General features: G+C 42.0%; 1 protein-coding gene across 3 annotated transcripts in view; it reads right to left on the bottom strand.

The window, feature by feature from the left end:
- The window catches only part of LOC308123995 (receptor-type tyrosine-protein phosphatase delta), a 128,047-nt gene that overhangs the window by 53,093 nt on the left and 59,141 nt on the right, over window positions 1-15,813 (bottom strand). For all 3 annotated transcript variants that reach the window (XM_080486750.1, XM_080486751.1, XM_080486752.1), the window contains exon 4: window positions 13,700-13,841. In XM_080486750.1, the coding sequence (XP_080342876.1) occupies window positions 13,700-13,841 (142 nt within the window). The remainder of the gene's footprint in view (window positions 1-13,699; window positions 13,842-15,813) is intronic.

Genomic DNA, 15,813 nt, shown 5'->3' with positions numbered 1-15,813 from the left:
CATTAGAAATAAAAGTCTGTTTGTTTCTGCTGCTATGCGACTTCTCAAGAGTCGACATAAACATAAGCATGCCTCTCTTTTATTTGGTGACTGTCAACTTGCAGGCACAAAAGTTTTTCCAGCTCATAGTCTTTGGCAGACGGTGGTGTTGCCAGGTTTGCAAGATGTGTGCTTAAGCTTGCTGCTCAAGAATTTGAAGTTAAATAGGTTTAAGTGCTTATCTGTAATAAGTGTTTTGATACAGCTAAACACAGCTGACTGGAATTACTTTCAAAAAAGAGTGCAATATTCCCAAAAAATTATAGCCTTGGTAATGAGGGAGTAACAGAAAAGCGGCATGATGATCAGGAAGTGAAGCCCAAGCCATTGTGTGAGCAACAGATGATCTTTAATGACAATGAAATCATATTTGGCTCTGAAACAATGCCCATTAAAGGATTTAAAGAAAGGAAATATGCCTCAGTTGCACCAGACTTTCCAAGCAAAAAGCCATAAAAAACATAAACCTTCCCGGTCACATTTTAGCTTTAGTTTTGTGGTTGCTGCACAAGAATTGGATTCACTCCGACCCTTTTCTCCCCAAGCGGAACAAGACTTTTCACCCAGTGGTTGAGGTTATTCTGTGGGGAAAATCCCTGCAGGCCATAATAAGATATATTTGTTGGACGTATTTGAGTGGATACAATCTCCTCAAAGAGCTTGTCACAGGTCACTTGCTGTGGCAGCGTGGTGGAGAAAAGCGTGTGTCAAGATGTATTGTTGTTCAGGAATCCTGTCTCAGCTTCACAGATGCCGGATTATGAAAGTGTAGAAATTTGGGCCCGACATCTCTGAGTATGACACTCTTACATTTTACAGAGCATTTTAACCACTTTTGTCCTAAAGATTATTTTGCCCAGTTTAGGAATCAATCTGATTCTCAACACCCCTCCCAAGATAAGACTTCAGCCAGCAAAAAAAAAAAAGTGTGACAGCAGTGTTTATTTTTCTCGGCAGCCTGAGCCAAAACCATTTTTTCCCACCACACCATAGCATATAATTTGAAGTTGAGGGATACTGATTAAAGCTCTTTCCACGCTCAAAAATCCAAAAGACGTGAGAAAGAAGAGCAGGGTGTATTGCAGAGTTTGAGTGCTCATCATGTTAATCATATAGCACTCTTACTGAATACAAGAACATTGTTTCTAGCTGACTTGTTTTGTCTTTCTAATGCAATAGATGGTTTCAAATGAATACGGACTTTCATGAACTATTCATATGTCAATGGTAACAAAATGAAAAAAACATGCAGACAGCTTAAAATGGAGGTAAACACTGGAACTTTTGTGTATTACAGTAATTTATTTTTAATTTTAAAAATATAAATAAATGGGGAACAAACACAAGCATTTTCCGACCTCTGACATTTTTCTCATGCTGCCGCCACATTTTTTTTATGACTTTTTATTGCATTAAATTGACTCGATTGAATTAACATTTGCATAAACTAGTTGGAGCTTAATGAGGAAATTGGAAAGCATGTACACAGCCTGAGGTCCAAGTGAAATCGGGAACTACCATCCATTGCAGTCAAATTTCCAGAATTAAAATGCTTTATCACTGCAAAATCCAAAAGAAAGGATAAAGAAGGTGAAGTTGGTGCGTACATCATCTTCGTTAATGACACAGTACTGTTTATATATACAATATATAATGTATGTATTATATGCACTGTTTGGCGCTGATTTGTTTTATGGTTAGTCAATGCATTGAATTGCCTCCCTGCATGAGGAATTCCATAAACTAGTTAGATGCTATCAATACGGTGACGGCAAACAGCATTTTGTTTCCTGGTACTTAGTTTCCTCTTGATAGTTTGGCCTTGGTGGCAAAAACCGTTATTTCCAACACGAGGCTGTTGATTTAGAGCACATTAACACAGAAACAATGTCCAGTGTAATTTGTTTACAGTTCTTGAAAAATTTGTTGCGAGCCTAGTTAATACATCCGTTCAGTGATGACCTGAATCCTTTTCAAAAAAACTGTTCTGTTCGGCTCCTGTTCCACTGACATATTCAATTACTTTTTTTTTTTTCCTTTGGCATGGCAGAGGGAACTGTTAATTATGCTTTTGTTTTCACACAAACAAAATTACTCAACCAAACGTAAGAGCTCTTGATTAACAAAGGAAGGCAGCAATTCCATTTTGTGCCAATTCTATGACGGCATCTGTTCTATTTTTCTCATTCCCCCCTCTCTCTAATGTTTCAGCACTTTCACCCACATCACTGTTGATTTCCCTTACTCTGTTTACAGGGTACACTTTGCACTGTGGTAAAAAAGGTTGCTTTTACAATCTAGCAGCGCCCCAGTGATTGACGGCTTCTAAATCTGAGCCCTCCCTTTGCTTTATCAGCTACCTGCAGCTTGGTTAAACAATCTGAAACTTGGGACTTAGACAGAGTTGCTTTGCTCAACACTCCATCCATCATTCTGCCCAATAAACTTCTGCAGAGGTGAAACTTGTTCCTCATTAATTTTTGATCGTATTGCTGGGGAATTTAATTGTTTGACTAGCATGAATGCAGTTTATGTTGAGGAAAACACAAGCATTCAGATAGTTGATGGCACCCGCGCGCTGTACTTGCTCCAGAAATACTTTTTAAATGTTGTGTAGCTTCTTAATTCACCTCTCTGAAGAAAGTCACACGAACATAAATTTGGAATAGCCTTTCAAATGTGCACATGCCTGGATATTATTGTTCGCATGTCCCAGCAATACTTGAATAGAGTTCTTGGAATAGTCGAGCTGAAAATGATGACCGTTGACCTTAAAGGCTTAAAGATACATTCATGAATGACAGGTGAAGGCAATAATTTTAACGACACCAAGTCAAGTATGCAGAGCATAAACACTGGTGCACATTACTCCTGTGCATAGGGAAGAAAATGACAAATTGAGACGTCTACATTTTCCCTAAATGGCCTCAGAGAATCCAAAGCTGCTATTTATCTCATTGATACATCCCAGTGCTGTTTGGCACATATGTTGTCCAGTCTAAATAAGATTAGGTTTTCCCCTGGAGCTTCCTTTGAGCCAGATTTCCAAAATAAGCCTCCTGGCACCTGCATTGGGTAGATATTGCTTAAGTAATCCAATAATGGAAAACAAAATGCTCAGCACTCTCATCTAATAAAGCACACGCAGGCGTATGGTGGGAGATAATTCTAAAATGCAGCTCCCTGCATGCGATCCAGGCTACTGAACTCCGAGTCAACCCTAAAATTGTTTTAAAATTTTGAATGTGGATTGATGTGGTCTCTGTGATTGTAGGAAAAACTTTCCTAAGGAGCTCAAATGCAAGAGTACATCCCAATTACATGTCTAGGGCCACTCTTCTCTGTGTACCAAAGCCTTAGATAAAGTGATTTGAGAAAATGGTAAGTGGCAAGGCATGACTGCTTTCCAGTTGAGGCTTACAACTGCGTCTGTGCAAGATTTGCAGGTCACAACTAATCCCTTTGCATGTAGGCAGAAGCTTGGAGAGTTCATGTTTGCCGTGACGGCCCATGATTCATTTATCTCGAGTCGGGTTACTTGTTTGTTTCAATATTTATATACTTGACAGTAGAAGGCTGAGAAGATTTTGGTCCTGCTTTCCCACCCATGTGTACGTCTTTGTATATGGCAAACCATGTGGGGTCTCTTGCGAAAAGGAATAAAAGCATCAACATTTACTCCTGCCATTTTGAAATGAAAAACCCGGAACAGAAATCGGGAGTAAAGGTTTAGCTGAGCTGGAGAACGTATGCTTCGGTTTAGCTTATTAACTGATTCTACAGGTGCAGGGCACACTAATGAATATTACTGCAAATGTGCCACAGTTGGCTCAAACAGCTAATTTCAATTTGCTGTAATAGAGTTTTAAGAGGAACATTCCCACTCAGACACAAAGTGGCATTAAGTCTTCCTACTTTTGGTACCTCTAAAAGGTACTTCAGTAATTTGCTGAACAAATACAGTCTCTTAGAGAAAGCTGCTAAAACCTGAGGGCAGACGGCGACGGACCATCTACTATCCACAAAATTTTCTTTTTTTCCACCATTGTTGCCTGAAGGAGTGAAAGAAGGAATGGGATGTGAAATGCTCCCTATTGTGTTCCTTTAAAACTCTTCTGATGATGAATGTTGAAGCAAAATCTAGGAGGAGGAAGGTGAAGGCACAGAAAGCTCTCCTAACCCAGAGTTCATGGCTTTCTGTCTGGGTGAAAAATGGCATCCTCGCCCCCTTTGCCCCGCTCTGATTGTTTCTTCCATAAATCCCCTTTGAGGTTGTGTAATTAATTGAATGCTGCTTATTTGTCATTAAAAAATCCCTCAGCTAATGCCTGAGATTATGAGAAAACCATTGTAGATTCAATCTATTAATCATCAGGCAGGTTTTTTCCTCCTCAGAAAAACCTTCACAGATGAACAATCTAAGCCGTTCCCCATCCTGAATGACATTGGAGAACTAGCCGTAAAACTGTGTTTAACATGCTGGTGTAATGGTAAGAAACATCACAAAATGGTACAATTTTCTTTCAGAAAGTCTTGAGAAGTCGTTCTTGGTGTAATAATTTTAGGATCACATAGTACTAAGTGCTATTATAAAAAGTAAGCACTTTTCAAAATTGATACTCCATCATACCAAAGAATTCACGGGTGTAATTTTCATTTATAAACACAAAGCGAGTAGTCACATTATTCACAATATTGTCAAGCATTTGATATTAACTTTTGGAGTGCTCACTCCTCCCTCCCTTGAAGGTATGAGAGGCTTTGCTATTTACATGTCCTGAGCTCCACAGAGAGTTAGTCATTGGCTTTTTTGAGGGGGGGATTTGATAGGAAGTAGTGGGAAACAGATTAAAGAAAGCCTTAAACTGACCTGGCCTAATGTTCCTTCAAGCTTGCTATCCCCCATAGACATTTTTTATGGCCCATGCTGCTGGGGCAGATTGGATCAGCCAAGCAGAGGGCATGCAACAGAGATGTACGCCACTTCTGGCAAGGCGCCTCAACTCTCCGTAGGCCCCATGTCATTCATAAACATGACGGATTAGCTGTGATATTCCTCCATTTACAACATAAGCGAAGGGAGTGGGAGGAAGAGAATGAAAGCAGAGAGGGAGTGTTAGTGTCGGATGCCCCTTAGGGCTAGTGCTAAAATGGATGGGTAAAGAGGGAGATGAAAAGGAGAGATGAAGCAGGAAGGGCGGAGAAGGGGTCTTTCTCTACAGGCCTGACTGGGCAGGCAGCAAGGCAGGCAGGAAGCCAGGCACAAAGCTCCATTTACGCTCAGATGCCCCCCCCACCCCCCCTCCCGCTTGCTACACAGACGACACGTCAGCTCAGCCAGATGTACTGTTCTGGGTAAAGATCACCTGGGGGGAAGGTAGAAAGGAACGTTTCAAAACCTGCTCTCCCTACAATCACGACTTTCGACCACGCCAGAGTTGTCTTTGGTGTTTGCCCGACTTCGTCTAACTCGATCCAGTTCATTAAAGACTTGAAAGTCGCTTTATGTTAAAGACTCCCTCGATCTGTCTTTGTCTGTCGTTCCCCCCTCCTCGCCGTTCTGTCCTTCTCCCGCCCTCTTCAAGAGTTTGCTTTGCATATCCCATTTGCTGGTTGTTACCTTGAGCAATGATTCCATTTACTTCAGAAAACAGTGCCCCATTTATTTAGTTGAAGAATGAAGAAGAAGAAAAACTTTCTCTTGTCATCTTATCTTCCATCAGCATTTTCTTCATTTATTATTAGTGATATTCAAAAGAGAGAGGGAAAAGGGAGAGAGAGAGAGCAAGAGAAAGGAAGACGGAGACAGAGAGAGACAGAGAGAGAGAGAGAGAGAGAAACATGTTTGACAATGCTTTTAGCTATTTGCCGAACACAAAGCTAAAATGAATGTCACTTAGTCTTTCTCAACTTCACAAAGCACACCTTAGTAAGCCTAACTCTGTTTTTCTTTCTTTCCTGTTTTTTTTTTTTTTTTTGCTTTTCTTAACAGTCCATCAACCCTCATTTGATCCTCTTGAGTGCATTAAGCATTCACAAATAAAGATGACGTGAAGGGGAATATATAAACAACCACAAACTCCTTAGAGATGCCTGCAATCTCACCGACGCTCCTGTCATGTTGAAGCATATACTGCCAGACATCTGTTCTGTTTTTATGTTTCAGGCTGCTTCATTGTATATTTACCCTCATACTGCCCACTGGGGATGGTAATATGATGTTTGATATTTCAAAGTTATAGGAAGATAATGTTCACGTGTCAACATTAATCATGTGGTAAAACGGGACTATTTATGTTGATTTGTTTGTATCGTTTGTACAGGGCAGCTGATAAAAAGGCGAGACCAGAAGCTGGAGCCAGCAGGGACTCAGGAGAGAATCCATGACTAGGTGAGTCCTCCTACGGGGCAGGAAAACAGACAGAAGGTGTAACTGTGAGACGCTGCATTGCTTCATTAACCTTCTTGTACTATACATTCAGAAAGCACACAGGGCAAGTTTGATCCAACAGACCTTTCTGATACCTTGGTAGATAGTCACATGACATAGCTGACTTGTTTCGTATGATATATCAGATTTTTTTAGGTTAATATACCTTTGAGGAGTGTCTGTCTGTTGAGATGTGAATTGAAGTACTACCCACTATGAGTAACTTCAAATAGCATTTTGTGGCTGACGTCTTTATAGGTCAAGGTTTAGCGCATTTCCGTGTGAATCATCAGACTGAGACAACTTAGGCAGATGTGCCGTATAAATGTCTGAGGCACCCAACCTAATACAAGTTTACTTCCTCTTGAGAAGGAAAAACCGAGCACAAGGCCTTTCAATAATTTATTTAGCTAAAAGCCTGCTACGCAGGGGGGTATAGAGATTATTCATGCTTGCTAACATCCTGCAGAGAGGACCTCTTGGCTCTTAAGGAGTCCTAATGGAAAGCAGGGTTATATCAGGCTTTACAAAATTTAGGAGACAAGCGTTCAGGCCAAAAATTTGCTGTCGAAGACAATGGCTGTCGCGGCAGGCAGCAGGTGACGCTACTTTATTATGGAAATTACGAGACTGCTGCATTGTTTGTTTTAGGATCTGACAGCCGGGTGTAAGGCTGATGAAACATGCCATGAGAACATGTAAGGCTTTGTCTCCTTTGACACTTATCTTCACTGAAAATACGAATAACAATGTATGACAACTAATCATGCCCAAAAATCACATATCACTTTTCTCCAGAGTTGTTTGGCTGTAATTAGCAAGCAACCTCACATGGCTTCAGAAGTTTCTCAAGATCATTAGACGCATTAAGGATGACCCTGTAGTGTCCAATTAATCTAGTAGAAAATTACTTTCGAGGGCATCTAAGATCAAAGACGCTAACATTCACACCCCTCGGCTACCTGGCTCTGACTTGCACAGTTCCTATTTTACGACTGTCGCTTCAAGACTCGCCAATGGAATATTCCTTCATAAAAATGTGTTATGTTCTGCCATATAGTGGAGCTAAATGGACCAAGTCTTGCCCTTATGGAAGGCGACCTTTGGCTAACTAAAGTATCTTCTTGTCAGGAGGAATCTGTGTGGACAAGGGAGTAGTCGTACACCGAGTAAAGTCCATGCTGACAGCAGTAGTTAAGACACTGCTGTCAGCTATGAAATTTCAAGTGAGTTAATTTGTTAGTACAACCATTATTGAATTTAGCAGATAAAGTAAATTAGGTCCAACATCAGAGATCCCAATGCTGTGGTTTTGAAAGGTAACCGCATCATGTAATGGACATATGTGTAGATAGACACGATCTAAATTAAATCAAATAAGCATCAATGAGATCAGAGAATGTAGGAAACTTTTGCATGCTAAGATGGTGTATATCAGACTTGGATATTTCCCAGCTGGGGCAGTTTGAGTCTCTTGTGGTCTTATTTAAAAGCGATGAGAGGAGGGATCGTGTTATTTGTACAGGCGGCTGCAGTAATGCAGTCACTGTTCTAGACTGTTCCGGTGAAGAGTGAGCTGAGCCATACATGCAACGCTTTCTTCACTCGTCATGATAGGATGAGGAGTTCAGCCAACTGGGAGAGACTCAAAGCGGATCCGCTACTCCTCCACATTGAGAGGGGCCAGTTGACGTGGTTCGGGCATCTGATTAGGATGGCCCGTCACCTCCCATTAGAGATTTAGAGGTATTCCCTGACTGAGAGGAGGCCTCAAGGTCGGCCGTGGGCCCGCTGCAGAGATTTTATATCTGGTTTGGTCTGGGAGCGGCTTGGTGTCCCCCTGGAGGAGCTGCAAGAATTTGCAGGACCTTTTTTTTGCTCTCCATACTGGACTCGGTGGAAAAGTTGGCTGAATTGACTCATTGACTCAAGCCAAAGGTGAAACTTTGTGATTAGTTTGTATAAAACAAATCATTGTGTTCATGACTGCCAATTTAAACATGTAGAGCAAGAACAAGAACTTGCTTGCTGCACATTGTGAAAAATGCTGTTTTGTGAAGCGATACATTGACACGGACTACAATTGAGTCCAACTTGTGACTCAGTGCTCCACATGAGTCCCGATTGTTCATGTGGGTCCTTGGGAAAGTACTTTGATAAGATGTTAAAACAGTTTTAACGTCCCTCAATGCCTTATTATACTACATCACTGTGAGGACAAGGTGGCAATTGACAAGTGGATAAGTAACTCTACTGTTTAGAGTAGTTTATATCATTTTCTTTACTTAAAACTGCGGTGCAAGATGAATCTATTTCTCTACTATTGATTAAGCTGGTTTGTCAATGCTGACAGAGTATTACATTTGTTAAAAGGCATTTATTTGTATGTATTATATGTAGTTGAATCAGTATCTCTACTATTCCCAAAGTCTTTCGTAAACAAGTATTTGCACTTCTACTTTAGTAAAGAACGAGTTCTTTTGGCACAGCTGCTCCGAGGGCACCTGTGGGGGAAAAACAAAGTGGCTCATGTGTTTGAATCCATAATTGTTAAATTACAATGCAGCGCCAACCTTTATTAAAACAAATACAAGGCCACGGCACATGCAGAGTTGTCTGTTTCGGTCAGAGTGCAGTCCAAGTGCCGTTTAGGATCAAGCAGCTGTTTTCTATCACAGTTTGCACAATGTGAAGTTCAGCAGCAGTTTTGTTTAAAATAATTCAGCATTTTATATAGATACTGATTGGTTTTCATAATTTACTATGCAGTAAGTAATAAAGGTTTGTGTGTGTGTGTGTGTGTGTGTGTGTGTGTGTGTGTGTGTGTGTGTGTGTGTGTGTGTGTGTGTGTGTGTGTGTGTGTGTGTGTGTGTGTGTGTGTGTGTGTGTGTGTGTGTGTGTGTGTGTGTGTGTGTGTGTGTGTGTGTGTGTGTGTGTGTGTGTGTGTGTGTGTGTTCTGAGAACAGATCAATTTCTGTGAGGACAGTCAACTCTATCTTTTTAATTATCATAATAAATAACTTGTCATCATGTGCTCCATTTTTGTGACGTATGAGTGAGTCAAGTTGAGAATTGAGAGGAGTGGAGCATCACGGCAGTATTGGCCAAATCCCAAGCAATAAGTCTGCCTCCAGATATTTTATGAAACATCTAACAGAAAAGATGATAGCTGACTGACTCTGAAGGTGGTTGCAGTCAGTCACTTTTTTCCAAGTATACTCAGGTGACAGAGCGAAGGGGGAAAAAATGTTGGGAAATATGCTGCAAATAATGTAATGACTCCTCTTTTACCTGCTAAAACACTGGCAGCTCCTGAAAGCAATTTTAACAGTCATGAATATTGTAAAAGAAGAATCTGCTCTCACTGTGTGAAAGATTGTTTTTGAAGAAGTTAGTTTTTATTTAAAAACTCCTACAGTGAGTCAGCATGTTTCCTGGGCTTCCTTTTTTTGGAAGGGAAAATGTATTTTTCTAACAGAATTGAGTGTTCCATGTGGCAGCTCAGGTCTTGCCATCCTGCCAGTAAACCAGAGAATTGCATAGTAGTGGCTACCCCCCCCCCTCTCCTCTTTGCAAGCCACTGATCACAAACACGGTAATTTCACAATGGTCACTTGCTTCGTCCCGACTGCTGCATTTGCTCCGACAGTGTGAGACCGCTGACGCAGCATTTATCTCTCCCAAGCAATTTGGGCGTGTGGGCCCGGTTTTTGTTCATCGCGTAGTCTGCACTCCGCGGACCAGCACACCGATGAAAAACGATGTTTAGAAATGAAAATCCAGGTACAATTTTAATCAGTATAATCTGTAACTCCATATTCTGTTCGGGCTTTTCATTGCAGGCGGTTGAACAAAGTTTGCTACATAAATTATCAAGCTTTCTGCATCTTTTATGGGAGACCATTTTTCTCGTAACGATGACAAAGAGGCGAGCCCATACATTGTCTCTGAATAATCACTGATCATGTAGCAGCTCTTTCATTCTATGAGGAGAAATCCGTCTCAGCTCCACGGCTCTGACCGTGCCTTTGCACCATTCCATACAAATGGAAATGATGCATTCTGTTTTTCCGTCACAGGAGAGCAGCTTCCCATTTTCCGCTCCCACTGTCGAGTTGTGCACAGCTGCATAAGTTTGCTCGCCTGTGTGCGGGGCACAGGAAATGGCTGTTGACAGCATAATGGGAGTATGAGGATGCAATATAAATCCTTAATCATGCCTGAATCATGAACTGCAGCACTCAAATGCACACATCATCGTGCTGGCACTGCTGCCGGCTGAGTCTAGACCCGGCGATGTGTGTTGGCTACATTTTAAGGTATTTCCTTTGTTTATTTAAGGTTAACCGTGTCGTCTCGCGATAAATATTCCTGTTAGAGGCTCACAGCGTGTGCACCCGTATTCATAAATGAGATCAAATACTGCGTCACTGAAATCAGATTCCGGCCATGACATCCAAAATGTGCTGTTCCTCCATTTTTCAATCCATCCGTGTCATCCTCAATTACCGAGCGAATCAAGACGACCTTAATTCAAAGGCACGAGTCGTGTATGAGTTGGGTCATCTCATAGTTAATCAAAACAGAGGGCGCACAAAAAAATGTGTGCGGAGAAAACCCGTACCTCGTGGCGCAGCCCTGGCAGATTTGACTGGAAACATCATTACGTTGCAGGATTCGCCTCTCATGCAAATCACTCCTCGAAGCCTGGAAGTTCATTACTAATGGCGGCTCCCATCAAGTTTGAGGCCCATCCGAATACTAATATCCCACCGGTGCTTTGGATTTGTCACCTCAAGTCCCCTTTCCTCATAACATGGCAATTACAACAATGCACTTTTCCTTCATGGAATTAAGCATTGCCCCCTGTGGCAAGCTTCCCACAACAGATGCTCTGCAGTTGTTTCCACAGACCATTGGAGCCTAAATGAACTAAAGGAACAGTCACTTTGTATGTATTAGGCCTGGTGTAATGGTACTTATCTTTATTTGCTCACTTGTTTGTTCGATCTTGCATCATACATTTGCAAGCATAAGTTCAGTATTACTTCACTGAAATGGGCAAAGAATAGAAAAGTGGAGTCACAGTTTGGTCAAGGGGAGTAAATGTTATGTGGAATGATGAGTTACAAAGCGGAGGTGCTGGATCTATTTTGCAATATAAACTATTTTTAGAAGTCGGAAGCTTTTGGGCCGATTAAATAATATATAATGCACCCTCAGTGTAACCTTATGTTCTCTCAGGTTGCTCATACAGTGCATTGTCCTTAAAAGGCAGCATATATTCATAAATGATTGTAGTATAAAGTACAAAATATAGTGAGTGGTCAACAGTGTGGCATCATTTGCTGGCATAAACAAAAGGAAATGAGCTGTTTTTTAAATCACACTTTCTTCCTTTGGTGAAGGCTGTGACAACTGTTATGACTACAACACGATTGCTGCTCATAATGACTGTTCTGTTGTTTTGTTATTATTTGATTTGCAAAGGAAGCGTGGGTAGCCTCTAATACCTATCATGCACAACATATCTGGAAAATGTAAATAATGGATGTGGGTATATATTGAATTCCCGATGTTTCAGAGCAAGTGCGGACAGAAGAAAGTGAGGCCAATGTATCTTTAAAAGTGTATTTGAGCCATTATTGTCTGAATCATTTCACAGTGCCAATATTGGTATCATGAGAGGGAGCTCAGCTTTATATTGGCACCAAAGCAGAGGAGGAAACGGTTTGCTCCTGAGCGTGATAGGTCTCTCCTCACCTTCAATGCATTGACGGGAAAAGGGAGCAAAATGGAAATGGTAATAAACATGCTAATGCCAGGCCGTGGAGCTGGGAAGAGCAGCCACTACCCATCGCTCTCTCGGTGTGTGTGTGTGTGTGTGTGTGTGTGTGTGTGTGTGTGTGTGTGTGTGTGTGTGTGTGTGTGTGTGTGTGTGTGTGTGTGTGTGTGTGTGTGTGTGTGTGTGTGTGTGTGTGTGTGTGTGTGTGTGTGTGTGTGTGTGTGTGTGTGTGTGTGTGTGTGTGTGTGTGTGTGTGTGTGTGTGTGTGTGTGTGTGTGTGTTCAGGGGAAATGCAGAGATGGAGTCACGAGTGGGGAGAGGGAACATGAGCAATATTGCATGTGATTGCGAGCACACACATACACATGCACCCACTCCAGAGTAAACAGTAGAAAGCTGCATGTGAACGTGCCACCTTTCTCTTTCAATCGGCCTCTGGAGACAGTGCAAAAGCCCCTTTGTTGGCTCACTGGTGAGATAAGAAGCGGGGGGGGGGAGCATGGGGATGGCTTCAGAGACTCGCAGAGCCAGCTTTTTCTCTATAGGATGGAAGCACCCCTCTCAATAGGAACTCATTTGCCATGTTGTGTAATTGTGGCACATAATGGAGCACACCTCATTCAAGCGGCCCAAGGTTTTTTTTTTTTCTAAAGCCATTTTCTCCATTCACAGCCAAACAAGTCATGTTTTAGAGAGATATTACGCAGTCTTTTGAGCTCACGGCCACCACATATTAGCCTTTGAATGGAATGTTGTGTGTAATCAAGATAAAAAAAATTCCTCAGCGCTTATTATAAAAGAGACACTGTCACCCAACTTGATATTTGTCGTCTGACTTTTCCTCTCAGCGCTCAGTGTGAGTAAACAGTGGATGACCTTTTCCCTCCGGGATTGTTACATATGTTTGCATAGAGCAGTGCTGCGTCTTACCAGCCACCGGTCACTCGGAGACACAGGCTGAACCTGCCGTCATAAACAATATATGCTGGTTAATCACTAAAGAATACGCTGCTTTATTTTCCGCACGGTCAAATGAATATCAAAGCTGAAACGCAGAGATGAAAAATGGCTGATTTGAAAATTATTGCTGAGCTTTTCCATTAAACCACCGCAGGCCAGGAATGGATGGCTATTTGCATAATTTAACTGGCATCTTAATTATTGTGTCAGAAATCTGTATGCAAATGACTTAAGTCACTTAGAAACTGAAACTTACTTGGCAAAATAGCTAATGCACTAAATCTTATCTCGTTAGGGAGACTCAACGTGAGTGCAGCCAGAGAGCCAAACCCGGTTTTACTGCGCACAGCGACAGACAGAAACAGAGGAAAGAGGACAGATATAAAACAATATAGACGCAGGCTTACCTGTGAGGAAAAACAAAAGGGGTGGGAAGGGGGGGTGAGTGTGTGTGATTTCCTATGGGGTTGCTGAGAAGGACCTACCACGTAAAACAGTGAGTCTGGTGGTAGCGCTTGTCTCTCCAACACTGTTGGAGGCGACGCATTCATATATGGCTTCGTCTCGTGGCGTGCGCAATGGCTGAATTCTTAGCACTGAGCCAGATCCGTCGTCGAACTCTATCACCTGCAGGTGCGAGAGACAGGATATGTTACAGGAGATTTTTTGGTTCACAACGGGTGTGGGACCTTCTGCTGAACAAAACAAAAACAAAACATAAAATACGAGACACTTGAGGACATTTGGCTAACGAGACTGATGGTGACTGACACAATGTGCTTTCTATGACAGAGACAATAGTTGCTGCCTACCTTACAGCCAACTCTAATGGGTTTTTTTGTTTGTCAATATTGTGGTTATTTACTGTGCATGTACAAAAAGCAAATTTTGGATTTGTGCAGCAATGGATTACTTAGAGGTCATAAGTAACATTGATTTAAGGAAAAATAGCTGTATCATTATGGGGATGGGTTCATATATCTTTTTTTGTTGTCTTTCTAATCTGTTTGATCTGATGTCAAGCTAAACTTAGTGAATCAAGTTGTAAAATAGTCAATGTAGCTGACTAACTTTAAGAATGGGGAAGGTAATCTTGGTTGGACAGAGTTTTTGTTTAGTTATTAAGTTGTTGGGGCGAAATTGAAAGCCGGACATGTCCCACTCTTAAAGTTAACACTATCTCCTGAAGAAAATGCATCACACTGGATCGTGTCAATGGGACAGAAACAAGCACAAACAGTTAAAGGTGGCTTGGTAAACGGTTACGGACAATTGTACCATGAGGTGAGATAGCGGTACAGAAGACAGGACCAACTGGTTTTGGACGAACGACACATAAGATGCTGACAAACAGGTGTTCGTTGTAGCTTATTCAGCTATTTTGGCATGCTACGTGTTGTATACTCACTGATCTTAGAAAGCCCTGTGTCATAACTCAATCTCTTTTAAGCATAGAGGTAGATTTCAATAAAGATAGGTCGGAGACCTCCGTTTCACGCACACACGCGCTGACACACACACACACACACACACACACACACACACACACACACACACACACACACACACACACACACACACACACACACACACACACACACACACACACACACACACACACACACACACACGGAGGCCTACGGACATTTGTAAAGTTCACATTATATCTGAGCATGTGTTAGTTCACAATACACTTCAGCATTTCATTGGCCAAGCTACAGCTGTGTTGGCATTCAAGCTGTCAGCGGGTGATGGTAAAAACAGCCTCCTTTCTTAGTCAAAGCCGAAGAGCAAATTAAAGAGGAAGTTGTGAGACTTCTAAAAGGAAATGGGTTTTTGTTAGAAGATGAGGCGGCGGTGCATGATTGAATGGGTGTGGAATGGCGGCAGCCAGCAAGCCCTGCGAGGCAGTGAAGGAATGAAAACCAGCGTGTTAGCATTCAGCACGACGTGCGATGCAAACGCGATGAACTCTGATTAGATTTCTGGGGGTACGAGATGCAAAGAAGAGGTGGGAAGAGGTCTCTGAGCTCTGTTAAGCCATTGCTGCTGTGCAGTGGCAAGCAAAAAAATGGCATCTTGAGCAAAGAGGAGGGGGAGAAGTGACACCGTGATAGTCCCGAGGACTGACACAGAAATTAATAGAAATCTTATCAGTGTTCTGCGATGATGTGTTATTTCTCATGGGTATTGAGCGCAAGCACAGATTAAAGCTGACCAGAAATCAAAGCTTCAGCCAAAATAAAGAGGGTAAGACATGCGTTCAGATAACGATGCCACAAAGCAAAAGGATATTTCCAAATGAAAATGCCGCTTCCCCTTTCACTTTGTGTGAAGCTGGCAAATGTGGCGTGATGCTAATGTAGGTATCTGGGTCACACCACAAGTTGTTTTTTTTCTTCTATCCAATTGCTCTTTCCTTGTCTTTTATTTAATTACAAATTTGTCCCCAGATCTTTTGTGTAGTTGCTCATTAACACTCATGCATGTTTAAAAGCCTGGCCGGCATGATTATTAGAGCCTGCTAATGCGTGGTGGCAAGTCAGGGCGTAAAGCAAGCGAGCAGGGCTTGGCGCAATGGATTATGTGTGAGCGGAGC

The sequence above is a fragment of the Lipophrys pholis genome (assembly GCF_963383615.2).
Source record: "Lipophrys pholis genome assembly, chromosome: 18".
In the NCBI taxonomy this organism is placed as follows: Eukaryota; Metazoa; Chordata; class Actinopteri; order Blenniiformes; family Blenniidae; genus Lipophrys; species Lipophrys pholis.
Note: the sequence above shows the minus strand (reverse complement) of the source record. Positions and strands in the feature narration are given on the sequence as shown.